The sequence below is a fragment of the Thermobia domestica genome, chromosome 7 (assembly GCF_964235325.1).
Source record: "Thermobia domestica chromosome 7, izTheDome1.hap1.1, whole genome shotgun sequence".
Classification (NCBI taxonomy): domain Eukaryota; kingdom Metazoa; phylum Arthropoda; class Insecta; order Zygentoma; family Lepismatidae; genus Thermobia; species Thermobia domestica.
The window spans coordinates 59,799,094-59,818,354 of NC_137460.1; the positions used below are offsets into that span (position 1 = coordinate 59,799,094).

Genomic DNA, 19,261 nt, shown 5'->3' on the forward strand with positions numbered 1-19,261 from the left:
CTGTAGCATAACAACATATACTTTTAGTGTGCACGTCGTACATAAATGTTACAGCATGACAGCATGAGTCGCCTGTGCAGTACGCGACTCCCAAGGTAGATATACTTTGAATATATTCGGTTCACGGGGCCCGGGCGTAAAACTAACTGAGATAAATTCAAGTTGGATGCCAATTAATGTCTTAATGAGAACTAACTATTACAAAAATATTTCTTACTGCTTCCTGAGAATTTGTAACATATTTTTATATATATACATGTGTATGTATGTATGTTTCATATGTAAATATGTATTTTCAAAATTTTCAAAACGAAAAAGCAATGGAAAATAATAGTATTTCTAAACCTGTTTACAGAATATTATCGACAAATTAAGGTTCTCGAAGAAAAATTATCAAGGTTTACGATAACTAGTGTAATTACAGTTATCCCTGTTATAAATTCATATTTTCTAAATTTTAGTATGCATCTTTTTACATTCGTTATTTTCAAAATAGAAGAAAGAAATAACTAAAATAAAAAATACCTACTCGTTTTTTATTCTTTTCTGTAAATGGGAGGCATAGACATTACATTTAATCATATTTATATCCCTAACTACACTGAAATACTCTATTTCTTGTAAATTCTTCTAAAATTATATATCAGAAATTCAAATGTATTGTCCCCACTTACACTTCAGACATTCATTTAAGAATTCTTATTCAAATTGAACCGAGTTTTGTTCAACTCTACATAAATTTTGGTTGCAAGTGGGAAAATTTATGAATATTTGTTTAATAACTACATTACGTTTATTAATTCTGTATACAGACAGTTATCAATTTAATGGAATCACATGGAGTTGGAAATACATCAGATGTCTGGGTTGGCAATGGTTAGGCGGTGACCGCAGTGCCGGAATGTTGGTGGCGCTGTGTTAATTCAAACTTTGTACTAGGTGAAAACTAGTAGAACGGCAAAGTGTTATGAACTTAGCAGATAGTAATAGTATAAAATGGGTAATCTCTCTGATTTCCAAAAAGGGCAAATTGTTGGCACTCGGTTATGTGGTGTGAGAGTGACGAGAGTGGCTGGGGCGACTTGCGTTGTCCAAGGCAATGAGGGACTATAAAATTCACGGCAAAATTACATCGGCAAGGTAGAACAGTTGTTGGAAGAAAACTCTCAGTGACAGGTCCTCCATTGCACATTATCACTCAGAACCGTCATGCAATTGCAGTGCAAGTAACGAAGGAACTCAAGCAACGTCTCTCAGAACCTGTGTCAACAATGACAGGCCGCCGCGAGTTACATGATATTGTAAAACTTCGTCCCATATAGGTATAGGTAGAGCGTTAATAAAAAGAATGTCCAGAATCGACTCCCACTACCGGCTTTTATTATAAAATTTCCACTATAAAAAGTATTTTTACAAAATACTGTACAAATAATCTCTTCAAGTTTGCAAGGTTAGTTATAGGTAGTCTTTGACGTAACGTCATAGACAGGATCTCTACAGAGCCCCGAAGCAGGCTAAGCAGAGGGGAATTAAGGACCCAATGCTCCGTGGCAAGCAGAGGGATGGTTAGTGGCCAACAGAGCCCCGTAGCAGGCTAAGCGGCTGAGGTTGGGATTTCCAGTCAGAGCCCCCCGTAGCAGGCTAAGCCAGGAGATAGGATAGGCGTAGTCCCGTAGCAGACTAGAGGCCTTGGGTTAGATTACTCCTAATGTTCCGTGGCAAACAATAGGAGGGACACCAGAAGACTGGTACAGAATTGCCGTCGTCTAGCCAATTTATAGAGGTCCTTGGGCAGCGGTGGTGCTGCTGCTTCGTCGTTATCGTCTGCTCCATGGGAGGGGTCAGAAGCCCGTCGTCTGCAGGTGATAGTAGATTCATCTGGTGTGTGGAATCCTCTTGCTAAACCAGGTGGTGGTGTTTGTAAACACTGGCGTGTATAGAAGTGTTTATACACAATACCATGTGGGACATTACAATATAGACATACGGGGTCCGGTTATACTGGCGAAACCATTGATATAAGGTACCATAATGCTTTAGCATGACTCCAATGGTGCTGTGAACATATAACATTTACCGATGATGAGTGTAAACGTGTGAAATGAGTCGTTGTTCACCTTATTTCAAACTACGGATCTGGTTAAAATGTAGCAGACACCCAACCATGAAACATGGCGGCAGCTCTGTGATATTGTAGGCAGTAATATCCTCGTTTTCAGTGAAACCTATGCTGACGTTTACCTTTCGTGTCACTGCCAGTGATTATGTCGTCATTTCAGGAGATCCAGTACTTACTATTTTCCAGGTATTGTTTCCGAGCAATTACGTCATATTCTAGAATGATAATGCGCCTATTTACACAGCTACAGCTGTTACGGCGTGATTTGAGACCAGAGTTAAGTTGGACACCTCCCCTGGCCCACCCAATCACTGGATTTGAACATGAACATCTGTGGTCATTTTGGAGACATGAATCCGGCGCAGACTTCCGCTTCCATCCTCTCTCACGGAACTGAGCGATGCAATGCACGTGAAATGGTGTAATATTCGATTTGCTACCATTCACGACCTTTATGACTCCTTTTCACGTTTTTTCAGAACTGTTCCGACAGCGAAAGATGCTCCAACGCCATATCAACCTGATAAGTTGGACATTTTTCAAGTTTTTTCATTAAATTAATAAGTATCTCTATGTTTATATTATGCTTAAAATGTTTAGCGCTAAAAGTTAATTAACCAAAACTTATTAATACTTGCTTTTACAAGGTGTGATCAAAAGTAGTACGGTGAATGGAGTTGCACAGTGTCATCTATCAATGTTATGCCTACTGCAACTAGTAAGTCCGGTAACCTAAACCTTTGGTACAGTCAGTGTCGAATTGTGACATGTTAGTTGGTTTCCAGAGGCAGAAGAATGAGGAGGTGTTAAGAGGGTCTGTTGTGTGCAACATCAAGTTTTGTTCTAAGCTGCAAAAAAGTGCCGAAGAAGCTCACTAAATGTCAAAATCAGTGCATGGTAATGAAGTGGTGGCATTGAAGACTGTTTACAAGTGGTATGAGCGATTCAAAAGCGGGAAAGAGTCGGTTGAAAACGAGCAACGATCGAGACGTCCTTCGACGTCAAAAACAGATGAAAACGTGCAAAAAGTAGCATAATTGATTTGTTCAAACAGTCGAATGACTATTCGAGTGCCTTTCGAAGAACTAACATCTTGTATAGGTCCGTGAAAAGCATTTTTAACCGCCGATTAAATAGACAAATGGCTTTCTTCTTCACCACGAAAACGCGCCGTGCCACACCTTGCTTTTGATCTGCGAATTTTTGGCCGAAGAAATATTCCTGTTTGTCCACATTCGCTGTGCTCTCCAGATATAGAACAATGTGACTTCTGGATCTTTCCAAAAATTAAAACCGTGTTATGCCCCAGCAACTGGCCATAACAGCTCTGTTGATATTTTGTTTACTTGTTCGTTGTTTATTGTTTGTGATTACATTTCGTACAAGTTCAATTTTCTACAAAGTTGGGATTTATATGTTTTATTAAAATGTTAACCTGTTCTAGACCTGCACCAAGCAATATTACGAATTACATTGTTAATATTTAATTTAAATGCGATAGCGTATATTATATAACTGTACCGCTAAAGATATGGCTTAATTTATAATTGTTAAGTGTCAATTGGCGAAATAGCTTTCTTTCTCGGAACAAGAAGAAGAAGAAAGATAATTAATTTGAAAAAGAAAAAGAGATAATATACTTCACACAGAAACGTAAGAAATTATAAAAAAGGTTAATCCTTTTCATAAAATATTTGATTAAAATACGTTATTTGGAATTACAGGTGTACGAAATTAAGGATCTACGATATTTTAATCTGGTAATATATATCCGTAAATAATTAATTAGTTCTGATAGCAGTTATTCTAGATAATTATTAATTAAAATACACAATATATTATTTGTGATCATGGAGAGCGAGAAAATAACGTGTATGGCTAACTAAAGAGTTACTTCTGGGGGCTTAAGCCCTTCTACTCCTTGCTATGCCGCCACATAAATGAAAATTTAACATCATAAATTAAGAAATAATTATTATCCAAATTCTAGTATTTTACAATAATCTTTTGGTCAATATGGAAGCTACTCCGGATGATATTCAACCTACTACATATTTCATGGGTTTATTAATATTTACTGTCAGAAAGACCTAGGACACTTTATCAGCATAATATTTCTGATTAGTGAGATGATAACCAAAGCGCATAGCAACACAGCACTGCTTATTTCTAAATATTGTAAATTCAGAATACTCGAACGTTTCTTCTCTGTGCAATTTTGAAGTCATGTCTTGTCTATTTGGCAACGAGGTAAGGATATTTACAACATATGCAGAAGGCTTGATTTAGTATACGAGATTATGATGATAATTTAAATATATATGTATTAAAGAGTAAATAAAATGATGCTATTATTATATATTGAATAAATATGTCCCGTGTGGAAATATTGTCTTTTGCTGAAATGTTGTAACCTGAGATGCTAATTGAAACAGGACATGTACGGAAGCTGAAAGAAGAATTTTAATATCATTGTAAATAACACGGTGCTGATTTCTACCGCTTGGTAATCTATCTATATGTAAATATCAGGAAATATCGGAACATGACCAATATATGTGCTGCATCATTAAATAAACACTATTCATAGACATAATATTTAAAATACATGCTACGCAGTTTAAACTACAAGTAGGTTAATTTATCTGGTCTGCGATTTCATATGGAAACATGAAATAAATAAATATCTACCAATTGGTCATACTATAAAATATGTATAAGGAAATTCATGTACATGTAATATTGTTACTCGTTACTCAACTATATTCTCCTTTCTACAGTTAATTCTATGTATGATGTCTAATTACTCGTTTTTATAAACAAGTTAAAACAAGATTTTGTCTTTTTACTTATACTTAATTTCAGAGAATTTGAATGTTCCTCCAATGACTGTATTCATTCATATCGTCAGCCACGGTAGTTATCTATTCCCGTGCGGTGTGATTGAGAAATCTTCATGATTGCATTTACATCCTCATCACCGAACTTGGATCTAAAATACAACATCTTTCCACGGTTTTCATTCGTGGTGGCGACTCAGTCTACATGCCAGGGCCAAACGGTTCAATTGTCATAACGTCGCCTACGGTCGACGGAATGGATGATCGATGTACCGGAAGGTGAACAAAGTGGAGCGTTACAACCGTGCTTAAAGGAAAACGTTTTGATACTGTTCCTGACATTGAAAGGGCTACAATAGAGCAGCTGAACGCCCTTCCAAAAGAAGCCTTCCAGAAATGCTTCCAGTCATGGGTTCAACGTTGGAATAAGTGCATTGCTAACCAATGACAGTACTTTGAAGGAGATTAAATCAAATAACATATAAGCTTATTACTTTGTTTCTAATAAAATTATTCACCGTATTTTTAATCACACCTCGTATCTATTAACATCAGAAACGCGATAAAGATTATCATAATGATTAAAAGAAAATAGGATGAATTAATTTTGTAAGCAAATGGACAAGAACTACATAAACTTCCTACCTCTTTGATGTGAGATTGCCCTTTGTTTAACAGAATCTTCATACGCAGCTTTTCCACCCAAAGACTGAAATCATAAAAAGAGAAGAAAAGTTCAAATAGCATTCTTACATTGTAGTAGTGTAATGATTCTAACTATAGTTATTAACAGGGCCCGGATCTTGTTGACAAGTCAACTTTCTTCTGTTCCGCATAGGAGAAGGCAAGTTCAAGTAAAAACGTTATCCATCAACTCTAGGTTCTAAAAATATGTTTTTTTAGGATCAACTTTTGGTCTCTTTTTGCTGTTTTGAAATTTCAGGTCATTTTTTTTTATATTTTAAGGTAACTTTTAGGTCACTTATGGTCTTTTTATTCTTTTTTTCTACATAAGGAAATCTTTAAATGAACACGGTTTACGGATGTGGAAAAGACGAAGTTGAATAATCTCTTTTCTTACTTCCTGACTATTGGAGTGGAAAAACTGCATTCTTAACAAGCTAATGAAAACTAAACTGTAGCTGGTTAACGAAATGTGGGGGTTGGTAGGTGGCCAAACAGATAGTTTTGGGTTATTGACCACAAAGAATGTGATCACGTGAATAACTAAAAATGCATTAGAAGGCGTACAAGGGCTTTAAACGTGTTTTTATCTATTATTTTCCTGTAGTCTAAACTTGCTAAGTTTTATTGTTTAAGAGTGCTTCCTAGTTTCAACTCGGGAGTGAACTGACGCTTTCAATACTTACAATGCCGTACAATGGACTGATCAATGGACATAAGTGATAAATGGACTGCAACTAACTGAAACAAAACTTTTTGAATATGAGTGAGAAATGTTAATTAAAAATCCAATGGATATTAAAAAATGTCAATGTTTAATGAAATAAAAGTTTGAGAAAACGTAAGTTTTAAGGTCAATTTTTTGTGATTTTAGGGTCATTTTACAGGAATTTTAGTGTCATTTTATAGGTCACTTTTTTAAAATTTTTAGGTCAACAAGATCCGGGCCCTGGTTATTAAAGTACTGACAAAACTTTAGTAACATATTGCTTCAGACTTTCCTTGGGTTATCTGAAATGTAAACAGAAACAATAATAGGGTACAGCAGAAGTGACAGTGCACTCATCTCTGGATAATACAGACATCGAACCTAGAGAATGAGCTCTTTAATTAGGAGAGTTTGTTAATGGCACCGAAGCCATTTCAAGGAAACACATGCTTTAAGTGGGCAGGCACAATTCGAAGGAAAATTGATTCTTCTACCTGGGGAAACACAATAAAAGAAATGGAACTTAGTGAATATAAAATCAAAGTTTTTAAAAACAAAAATCTTGGAATACTTTTATACTCTACCATCAATCTAAGAGACTTTTGGCCGTGATTATACTGCTAAATCTTCAATGCCCTCTACCTTTTATCAAAACGGAGACGAAGCACAACAGAAAATGGTTCTTACAGCCATTTACAATTAAATTACAGAACTACGTTGCTTAATTAAAAACTAGTATTCAAACAATACCGGACTGCACCATTAAAGACACTGCGCTTACAGGCATGAGAAAAAAAGACCAAAATCATTGGTGGTGATAGGATCAATGACAGATAATATAAGGGGTACAGTGAATATAAGCTTTGTCCTACGGGTTCCTTCAGTACCATGCCCATCACACAGGAAGAAGTTTCTAATAATTTTCTTAGACACTTTCGTGCCTGTCGGACGTGACAATATGTTCTCTCTTGATACCGGTTCAGGCCGCATAGTACAGTATATTTATGACACGTGTACAACCTTAGTGATTATGTCGACAAAATGTCCATCCGTCTTTCAAACAAATTAATGAAGCAATATCTTTTAAATTGTAACTATATCGAATTCGTCGTCGAGGTATTTTAACTACACATTGTTTTCACTTCAAATACTATTTATACCACACAAAGTGTTTTGGCATGTGATTATAACAGAAGAAATATCAATAGTCCCTGCTAGTAGTTAGTCTAAATATGATTAGTCATGTACTACTTGTGACCTGTGACACAACAGGTACTACGTGCTTGTTGAGGTTTCTTGTTTAAGAGAATATGAATCTGTTGTTCATTTGAACAAATTGAAATAAAAGTAAAATTTCACCATAGGTAACACTTATTTTTACTAATCTGTGTTACTATTTCGGTAATATATCAATGCCTTGATCAGATGCCTTATCTGTTTATTTCGGAAGAACTCGGAAAAGGCAAGTTACCAATAGGATCAGTTTTAATTGGACAACTTTCTCGAGAATATCTCGAACAAATTTGTTTATAATTTGGGAGCAAAATACATTAGCTTATTTTGGTTACACAATCTCATTATGATATAATATGCTGCAAAAATTAAGGAACGTTAGGTTACTGATGGATATGATTTCTTGTTCAGAAGTTTGATTTTGAAGGTGGCACCAGGTATAAAAACATTGTCCAGCTATTTGCTAGAATAAAATAAAATAATTAATTATTTTGGTTTGTTTTCTTTGAAAAGTTAGTAACTAACATTAATATTTATGTATTAATAACAAACAATTTATGATGAAAATGAAATGTCCGCCATCTTCCTATTTTGAAACAACAGTGTTATTATATCTAAAATAATAAAGAGTGAATTGGACCATATTAAGTGCATAAAGATTTAAATTACATGAGATGCAATGAGATGCATTCGAACAAACATTATGAGATGGGTTAAACAGAAAACTGAAACTGTAGAAGCTATCATAATCGGTTATAACGTTATGAACCAGTTAACGCGCTAAACTTGCTTTCTGGTGATTTTCTGTTTCATCTGTTTGTATCTAATATGGCTGATGTAGAGGAAAGGATCGCAAATATTTGCAATGCAGTGAAATACGGGTGAATCAGTTGATTTGACTAACAATATCTATGATACTGGGTAAATCAGTTATTTTGATTAACGATTTCTATGACACAACGTAAACCTGTTGATTTTGACTAACGATTTCTATGATACCGGTGAATCAGTTAATTTTGACCAACGATTTGCAACATATTGGGTAAATTAATTAACTCTTTGAATATCTATTTCCATGACCATTTGGATGAACCTATCGTCTGCAGGTGCAATGAAGCGATTTTGCTAGATCTCGACTTTGATTACAATTAATCAGTGACGAATTCAGGTAAATTCATTACCTGAAGCTGATCATTTCAGTCATTTCCTATGAAATAGTAAATCTATTCTTTTGAGAATGCGAGAAAGAGATTTAGTTTGAGAAATGTCATTTAGGATGACCACGTAAAAATTCCTTTCGGTGGTCAAACAGTCTGAGTAACACTCTCCACGAAACTGGAAGAATCTTTGAAATTTTAGTTTCGGTTTCTTCTTTCTAAACCATAAGACTATGAAACCATATTTAAATATGCTTGAAGTAAGCAATATGGAATGCTAGTCCGCATTTATAAACTAAAGTCTAGAATGGATTATAGTATTTATTGAATGCGAATGAAATATCTTACTCTGGAAATAAACGTTTCATCAATAACAAGTTTTAAGTCAATGTTGTTAACAAAAACTTCTCTGAAAGCTGAAGACATTTTTATATTTCTAATCTACTTTTCTATAATAACATTAAGTAATAAGATTATTTATATATACAATATATAATATTAAATATCCATACTCTTTCACTGTAGCCAACATTTTATTATATCAATGTTCCATAAAATATGATAGAAAATGCATCCTGACGAACAATCGAATTAAAAGTATAGACTTCAAAATAGATGATTATCACATCTAAATTATGAATTAAGAATTTATTTCATTCACGAATATAAAATCAATCATCCTTTTAAGCATTGCAGTAGTACATTATAAAACACTTAAAATAGAAGTTGACCATAGAAGGAACCTTCATATTGTATTTGTACTTAATTAATGTAATAGATTAGAAATAGTTTTTACAGTCAATAAACAATAAATCAACATTTAAACCATATTAGTCTGTTCGTATCTAAAATATTTTAAACGTTCCTTTTTTTCTTCAAAATGAATCACTTCAGTCAGTTCGAGATATGTGAATCAGATTCCCGTAGATTAAACATGCTGTCAGTAAAATAATATTATGTATTTTCACTTGCATTTTCACTTCTTTCCTTTTATAGTACTCTGTATGTCTGTTCACACTGATGTGTAATATCAGAATCTTGATGTGTGATCGCTCAATTTATCAAAATTCAGATTGCACTTCCAATTCTTCTGTATATTCTCAATATATTATGTTAATTAATCTGTGTCTTCTTAAGATGATTTCCTAAATCAGCTTCAAGTGTCTTAATAAAATATACATCACTACTATGAAGATACAAGTGACAGACAGCACAGATAAGAACTACAGAACTAGAGATGGAAGCTTATTGCAGATGGGATATAACTCATGAAACTTGAGGCTTAATATTCATACAATGCAGATGCAGTTAAACAATCACGAAATTGTATGCATCTTTTATGCATGATTTATGTTCGGACTCAATATTTGAAAATGGCATCTTTCTTCTTGCTCGAAAACGTTTGAAGTGAATGTAAATATGTTGTTACAGACAAATTACTAAAAATATAAATGATTAACGGTGCTAATGCTGATGGAAGATTCCATACTCAAAAACTGTATTTTAGTTAAAATTGTACTATGTAAAAGAGTTGGTCTTCAATTGATCTAGAGTTAATAAAAGCTATATAAATAAGTCAGACAATGTTCATAAGAAGCATTTAAAGAAAAACTTCACTCTCCAGGGAAATCAACAGTATCACTTTAATGAAGTAGGAACATACTTAATTGTCCATCTTTTTGTCTAATTTATAATATTCCTGTAATCATCTGTTCCCTCTTGAGATTTCTTTATCCAATTTCTTTTCTAACTTTGTATATCTTTTTTACTATCAAGATATTTCACTGCTTCCGTTATTAGTTTTGTATTATTTTTTACTTTTTCAATCCTATTCGTATTTTGTTTTCCTTTTCATACTATTATTCTTCAATTTCTTTCTCATTCTATACTTCCATTATTTTTCTTTGCTTTTCAATTAACAGGTTCTATGATCTGAATTCATGCCAAGTCTGAGCAGTGACGTCTTTCTGTTAATATATATATCGTGGTAAAATGACCCTTGTAGTTGTCAATTCTTCTCCCTTTTCTTTACATATTTCCAAGTAATAAAAAACAACAAAATACTTTAGAATTTTTACGAGTCCTTTATTATATGTTTGGAAACAGAAGTGACCTTTATAGCTGTTCTGAACTTAAATTACACCACTGCATACATCATAAACAAAAGAATCTCTTTATCGAAACAATAAAAATTAAGTTTTTTTCTTTTATATATTTATGTCACCTCATAAGTCAGGTCGTTTTCTGACAGCGCCATGTGACAAGCGTATGCCGAAGTACATGGAGGCTGCTTTTTTATCTTTGGATGGGATAGTTCCTAGTTCAGAAATGTGCAAAATGGGCTGCTCCATGGCAATATGAGTAACAGAGATGTGCATTAGAACATGACAGAGATAGATCACATACGGCATATATAATGCTGTATGAGTTTCACCGAAGTTGTTGCAGTAAAAAAAAATCAACAATACATATGGAAAGAGAATCCTTAATATGTGGAAGTGTGAGAGATTATTCCAGAAATTTTGATTGAGGAACACCAGCCTCATCGATATCCTACGACAAACCAAATCTGTTAAGCTGGACAACGGTGTCCTCTGTGCAACTGTTGAAGCCAATTCACATCGAACAGTGGAAGAACTTGCCACAAAACTCTATTCCACTCATTCGACTCTTCACCGAAATCTGCAAGATTTCAGTTAAATGTCGAAACTCGGAATATGGGGACCCTGTGTGTTGACAATACGACAAAAGCTGCAACGTGTGAACATTTCTAAAAATCTTTGAGTTTTACGTCCCATGGTTATGCCGGGTAGGCTAAAGGAGACGGTGATGATGAGAAATGAATGAAATGGTGGAATGAAGGATGTGGGAGGAAACGGGAGAAACCCGAGGAAACCCACGCAGACGGTGTTTGTCCAACACAAAGTTCACTTGGCGCAAGCTGGGATCGAACCAGGAACGCCAAGTGCCAGAGGTGAACGCTCTACCACTGAGCCACCGCGGCCCCCGTGAATATTTCTAGTTTTCTGATCTTCATATATGTGTGATGTTCATTTCAAACTGTTACCAAACCATACGCTTACGGCAGAGGTCTACTGCCAGAAGCTGGAGCATTTAAGGCTACATTGCTCAAAAACACTTCCTGTACTGGTCATTGCAAGTGTGTGCTCATCCAGAACAACAACGCCCACCCGTATTCTGCAAGAATGACCTAAGTCAAGTTTGTGAAATTTAGATGGGAGAAATTTCACCACGCACTGGATTCATGCATCAGCAGATTTCAGTGTTTTTCAGTCTCCAAAATCACCTTGATGACACTGCATGATGTTGAAGATGTGTGGCACAAATGTCCAACAAGGTGACGTATTTTGATACAGGACTCCTATCAGGACACATAAAATACACACATTCGACTTCTATGGTCGACAGGTGGCAGAAGACTGTGGAAATAGGGGAAGACTATTATGATGTCTTAAAATTGCGTTCATGGTATTTTCTGGTGTTTATTCCGTGATTACTGAAAAGACATTACTTATAGGATGACCTGATATGAAACAAAAGCTGAACATACAATATCAACAGAGATTTCATATCTTACAGGAAAGCAATTCATAATATATTTAATACAAACTGCCACCTGAAAAAAAAAATACTCGATCTTTTCCAGACACCCCAAACTTTTATCTATTTTACAATATAATTAGTTCATTCATTCTGCGAATATCTAATAAATTACTACATTCATAAGAATCAAGAAATTGTTTTCAATTTTGTCTTCTAATCAATCAGCAATAATAACAAATTCGAGGAATCCTTGAAATCATCACAAATTCTAAACTTTTCATATTTACTTTTAAAACTTTTCCCATATACGAAATCCATTGTAATTATTGTTAAGGCAATTAAAAGAATGATTATAGAAGTACACAATTGTTAACCAAATCCAGTAAACAATATATATATAATGCGATGTTAAGCATTGCCTGGTATCTTTTCATATGTCTCGAAGTATCCTAGGAGTACATGTAGTTCCGATATAACTGCCTTAACAGCACAGATAAAATTTAGAAAATAATAGAGATTTTATGGAAACTAACTAACAGATATCTAGAACCTTTACATAGGTACAGTAGTATCTTTTCATACAAATTACTATTTCAAACCCTGGATAATAATGGAAAATCCTGTTAAATATTTTTTTTTTAATCAGGCTTCTTTCAAGTATCATTAAATCTTGCCTTTTATCTATTTCATTTTCAATAACTGAGGTCCGTTTTTGCAGAAATTACGCGTATTTTTCAAGAGGACATTAGAAGGTTAATTCCAAATTTCAGCAAATTATAAGCTGAAGCAAGAATGGTTCTTAAGCCTTTTAAGCCTTTCACCAAAAATATTCACATTACCGTACATAACTTTCATATGTAAATAAATTAATAAGAATACTTTTTTTTTTTTTTTTTTTCAGAAAGTAAGTTCTGCAAAAGCGGTCCTCAATTGCAAGGTTGAATTTCAATTAAGTCGTTGGTCTTCAAATGATCAAAAAGAGAATATTCTGACATTTTCACAAATCTAATTAGTTTCGTGGCATTAGGGTATACGAATACACTTCTTCTGACCTTTTGCTGCTAACAAAATAGCAAAACATACAGAGTTCTACTATTTCACCAAGACATGATGGAACAACCCTTCTAATCGTTGTCAATTCTTTTTATTTGATTTTATCCAAGTAATAAAGAACCCATTAGAATTAGGAATTTTAACTATCAATTATGCACACTTATAACCACAAAATAAGAAATGTAATAAGTTTCGGTCGCAATATTGGTTGAAATATTACATAGGTTAATTAATGAAAAATAGTACTAGGATCTCAGAATTATTAGTAACTTAATTACATAAACATAAGATCCAGTGATTCAGCAAGTGAAAATTATATCATTCATTTCTGTACCCTTTAGAAACACATGCAAACATGTGTATATGCCTACGTAACATATTTAGTGTTCAACATTAACTTGCACCATATGTAAACATCATGTTTTACAATAACTTTATTTCTGAGATAAGTTTAAATTGATAACTAAAATAAAAAGAAATACCGACCACTGCATTCATTTTATATTTCGATTTTTTAAGCCCCCCGATCGTTTTCGACCCGGTATCATAATTAGCCAATGGGAGATCAGCAAAAAGAAATGACACTAAATCCACCAAGAATAGGTCGAAAACTATCAATTTTCCAAAATAAATCAAAATTCAAAACAAAAAAGATAAGGGGATATATGGATTAAGTCACATCACACTGAAGAATTATTACAAAATATACGACGACTTAATTCAAATAAACGACTTAACACATATAAATCATATTATAACAGAGATTCCGAAAATCTTATTGCAAAAAAAACTCTCCCTATCAATAAACAACTCTTTTTGGATTCTTCAAAAAGAAATATCATATTTTAGATTTATTAATGAAACATTTAGTCACAAAACACCAAGAATGCCATTAGAACCATTTTCGTGAAAATCGTGAAAACAAAATAGACCCACATTAATAAACTAGTTTTCCTGATATTTTGTGAGAAAAATTAATTATGGTATATGGTTGTTAACGAAATCGAATTGTTTATTTATGAAATATATACAAAATAGTTAAAACAGGGTGTCTACTAAAATTCCGAAATGAAATTTCGTAACTTTTTCGTGACCTTTTCTTTACCAAATCATAAAATTTCCTAACATTTTCAATAGCGAATTCGGGTGCGAATAAGGCCGAATTTTCATCCATGCGATAGGAACGTACTTTGCTTGCGATTTGGTAGCGTCTAAAGCCGACCATAGACATTTTTGGTGGTGAATTTTGACGTTTTATAGAAAAAAAATTTCAATCTGTACTTACATTTGCACAATTAAAAAAAAATCGTGACCCAAACGCTAAATTTCGTGACTTTTTCGTGACTTTCATGACCGTTTTCTGATTTCGTGACTTTTTCGCGACATTCGTGACTTTCGTGACCGATAGACACCCTGTTAAAGCTGGTTTTTAAAATTCCCATTTCCAGATTTTTATTTTCCACTAAACTACCTTTATATTTGAGTGTAGGTTGAAAATTCGAAACATTCCTCTGGAGAACTTTATTAAAACAGTAATTTTTAAAATGTGATCTTGATATGTTGAACAATGTGACCAATATACATCTATATAGACGGAAGGATTCCAAAAATACATACTTTTAGGCTTGAACGGTTTACGAAACGTGTAAATATATTGAAATCTTGAATTTATTTTTATTTATTTATTTTATTATTTTTATATCTTTATTTTATTTTATTTGCGATTACGAAACTCTCCCTAGTACTGTTCCTCAAAAATAAAAATAAAAAATCCACTCCATCGGTAAACTACTGCTTCTGACTTCTTTCAAGATAAATAGCTTATGTCGGAGTGTGGAAAATAAAATATCTAATTTTAGGTTTCACGTTTATGTTCTGTAGGCTAAAGGAGATGCATGATTAACACGAATTATTATGAAATAATTGACGGAATATAAATGTGGGAGGAAACAGGAAATCTCCGAGAAAACCTAGGTACACATATTGTCTAAATAAAACTAGGAAGAGTCCCCTCGCACTAGGAACTTTACCGCTGAGAAATTTCACCTCTCTCGCAGTGCAGTGCTATTGGTGAAATTAGCGAAATCATCTTAGCCTCTTTTTTGAAATAATAACTAACTAACTCTATGGCCTATGGAACCCGGAGGTTCAATGCAGTGTTCACAAAAGCTCTCCATTGACTTCTATCCTTAGTTAACTGCATCCAGTTTCTACTTTGTATTCCTATTTCTACGAGATCTACCTTAATATTGTCCTCCCATCTGCGCCTAGGTCTTCCTAATGGTCGTTTACCGATTGTTCTTTCAGTTAAGACTTTGAAAGCTTTCCTACTTTCTTCCATTCTGGCTACATGACCTGCCCACCTGAGCCTCCTAGATTTGATGACCCTAACAATGTTTGGTAAACTGTATAAATTATATAGTTCCTCGTTTTGAAGTTTCCGCTATTACCCATTCCCGTTCCTCTTGGGTCCGAATATTCGTCTCAGGATCTTTACTTTCAGTCTATGTTCTTTCCTCAGAGTAAGCGACCATGTTTCACAACTATACATAACAGGCATGATTATCGTTTTATATATTTTAAGCTTCAAATTCCTCGACAGAATTCGCGACAACAAGAGATTTTGAACTGAACACGAATTCCCTGCTTTTAGTTGACATTTAATTTCTTCGTGAATATGGTTTTCGTCTGTTAATATTGATCCTAGATATTTGAAAGTATCCACTTTATCAAAAGTATTATTTAATATTTTAACGCATCCATAATTTGCCGGTTTTTTTTTAAATAAAGGTTTGGAAAAATAAATTAATTCATACCAAGAGTAAACTGTCTTTTTAAAAGAGAAATTATTTATGTTGTATATTGTATTCTAGGATTGTTTATGAACAAAATCACCTAACATGTTTTTGAGAAAATAGTTCGAAAAACTAAGAATAAAATATACTTTGTTGATTTTTTCAAGATGATGTCATATTGTAAGCTTGTTAATGTAATATGTATTGCTGAAATATGAACAAAATCACTACGACTTATTTTTCGAAGAGAAATTATTTATTCAATACTTCAGAACAAGTGACGAAATATTTATTTATTAAGTTTGAACAAGATCGCCCAAGCTCTTTTGAGAAAACTGTCTTAGAAAACCCTTTGTGAATTTATTCAAGAGAACTTCATATTTCATATAGCATTGTTAACAGAATATGATATACGGATACTTATTTGTGAAACATGAAAAAAATAATTTAAGCTATTTTTAATCCACCTCCCCTCGAAAAGGATAAATTAGTCCTCATGGTTGTTTTCAAAAGTGTGTCCTATTGTAGTGTATCGTTGTTTGTTAGTGAAATAAATATTTATGAAATATGTACAAAATCGCCTGAGCCATTTTTGATAAAAAATCGTGCAAAAAACTCATTCAAATCGTAAAGCACCCTTTGTTGATCTTTCGAGAAATCGCTTGTGCCCTATTGTACAAATGCTAATGAAATATAAACAAGATCGTTAAAGTCGCTTTGTGAAGAACGCAAATTTTCGATTTTTACCCTCTAGTAAACTAAACAGAACTTTTTACCGGCATACCTTCATATCCATTTAAAAATTGCTTTCTAAAATTTAAGATTTCATACTTTCACGCACAGGTTGTTCTGGAAAAAACACGAACTTCACATACATGTTAAGGACTTCAACGTAAGAAAAAAGTTAATCTGCGACTAGTCGGAAACGATTAAGGAAATAGAGCCAACTTAAGGTAATTAGTGGAATTAGAAGCAGAGTGGCTACACTGAATAAAACGATGAGGCGCTTCTAATCGATGTCGCAGATAAACCATTATTTTGTATTTAGGTCCTAATTTAAACATGTATGCAAAATCTGTCGGTTCTTTTACTCAGTGTAATCATCCTACGATCATTCCACTAATTACCTTAAATTGGTCTCATTTTCGTAAATAGGCGTTTCCGACCACAATCGCAAATAAAACGATAAGATATTTCCAATTGAAGTTGAAGATATACCATTATTTCGTATTTAGATCCTAAACACGTGTGCGAAGTTTGTCGGTTTATTCTCAAAACACCCCTGTACATTTTTAAGAAAATTGACTGATAATTTATCAAGTGTGAAACTGGTAATTATTATAGTAAATTTGACCGAGACAGAAGATAATGGAATACATAATATCATTATTGTGGTTGTCACCTTTTGCTCGTATGTCACTAAGTAGTTTTTAACATCAGATAACATTATTTTTTAATTTTTTTTCTAAAAAGATCATTCAACATGAAAAATGACAACTCACTAGATCAGAAGTTTTCAGTGGAGTAATTTCCTGTGTGAGTAGTTCTCATTTCACGTCTACTAAACTAGGTTATTTTCGAAGATATAGAATAAATATATGAAGATGGGATTTTATTCATTATCTAGCATTGTAATTTCATCTTCATTTTTAGAAACAGAAATAAAAAAAATAATGCAATTCTAGACGGAAAGGAAAGAGTGATTGGTGTAGAAGGCCGAGTTCCTTCTCCTTCATCTGCATATCAAAATGCAGATGAGGGGCACATTTACATATCATTATTTAAATATATTAATTTGTGGTAAAATTAATTGCTTTTAAATTAGCGTGTATATTAAATATTGTCTTGTTATTATAAATAAAAATGGGTAAACACCGAGCGTAATACGGAAGTATTAATACAATATTGTTGTATATTGTATTTAATTATGTATGTTACTTCCTTTATAGGCTAATTAACCTCTATTATTGCGTGCATCTCATTTACTGGAACATTGTATTGTATATATTACATATGGAAATGAAGTAAAATAGTTATTAAACTGTTCTACATTCAATTAATTAAAGAAGAAATCAAAGAATATACTATGGATTCATGCATAGTCACTTGAACTTTGGGTACAGAGCTACGTGGACAGAGAATTTTTTTTTCTTGGCGACTCGTGGCTGCATCGAGAACTGCATGTGAGGTCCATGACAACTCACACTTGAAGAAATCACTAAATGAGCAAGAGAATATGACTCATTACATATAAAAAGGATCCTGTTCACTTCCTCGTGAAAAGCAATGCTGGTTTGGATACATTGCTGACTGACGCTCAACATGCTTTGTTGAAAAAGTTGTAAAAATTTTAGCGTCATCATGATAGATTTTAAATTTGTAAAGGTGCGATTTCTACGCCTTTTAAAAGAATTTCTCGAGTAGCAAGCTCAAAGCGTCATTCCACCCCTCTTCACCAAAGTTCGTTACCCCATCAGCTAGCGGACCTAAGAAATTTTCCCAGGATGCACATCAGCTTTAAAAAATTGTATTTTATTTTGATTCATTTTATATGTAAAATATTAATATTAACGTATTACGCTCACTAGTTCTTGGAAAAACCGTTCTAAATTCATGACTATATTTGTCAACATGTTTCCCTTCGTTCAAGACATTTGGCTCTTATATCTTTCAAAATTAATAGTAACAGAAAATGTTTTCTTCTCTCTCTCTCTTGTAAACATGGCTACGGGTGTTGGTAGCAAACAGTTTGAAGGGAAGCCAAAAAAAAGGAGACTTCCTTCTAATACCACGAGAGATGACAGTTATGTATAATAATATCAATGTATTCTGTGTATATTTTTCTTTATTTTTGTATATAATATCATGTGTTTCTATTATGCAAAGTGTTGGTTCTGAGTGAAAATAACTAATGTTTATGTGTATATGCTATGGACTTCTGTTTTGGTCAGAAGCTTTTCATAGTTACCGCCATCAAGCTGAGGGCAGCACCTCTCATAGGTGTCTGGCTAACTATGCAGTCAGAAGCAAGTTTCTGTGGTCTGTTTGCACGAGACCACCCAGTAGATGTTGCCCGCGGCATCAAACCCTTTGTGGGAAGATTCCGA

The 19,261-nt window shown here is 33.6% G+C and overlaps 1 protein-coding gene across 1 annotated transcript in view; it reads right to left on the minus strand.

Annotated features, from left to right (window-relative positions):
• The window catches only part of LOC145690150 (uncharacterized), a 77,714-nt gene that overhangs the window by 18,545 nt on the left and 39,908 nt on the right, over positions 1–19,261 (minus strand). Inside the window, exon 5 of the mRNA XM_081764758.1 lies at positions 5,605–5,668. Within this exon, the coding sequence (XP_081620884.1) occupies positions 5,605–5,668 (64 nt within the window). The remainder of the gene's footprint in view (positions 1–5,604; positions 5,669–19,261) is intronic.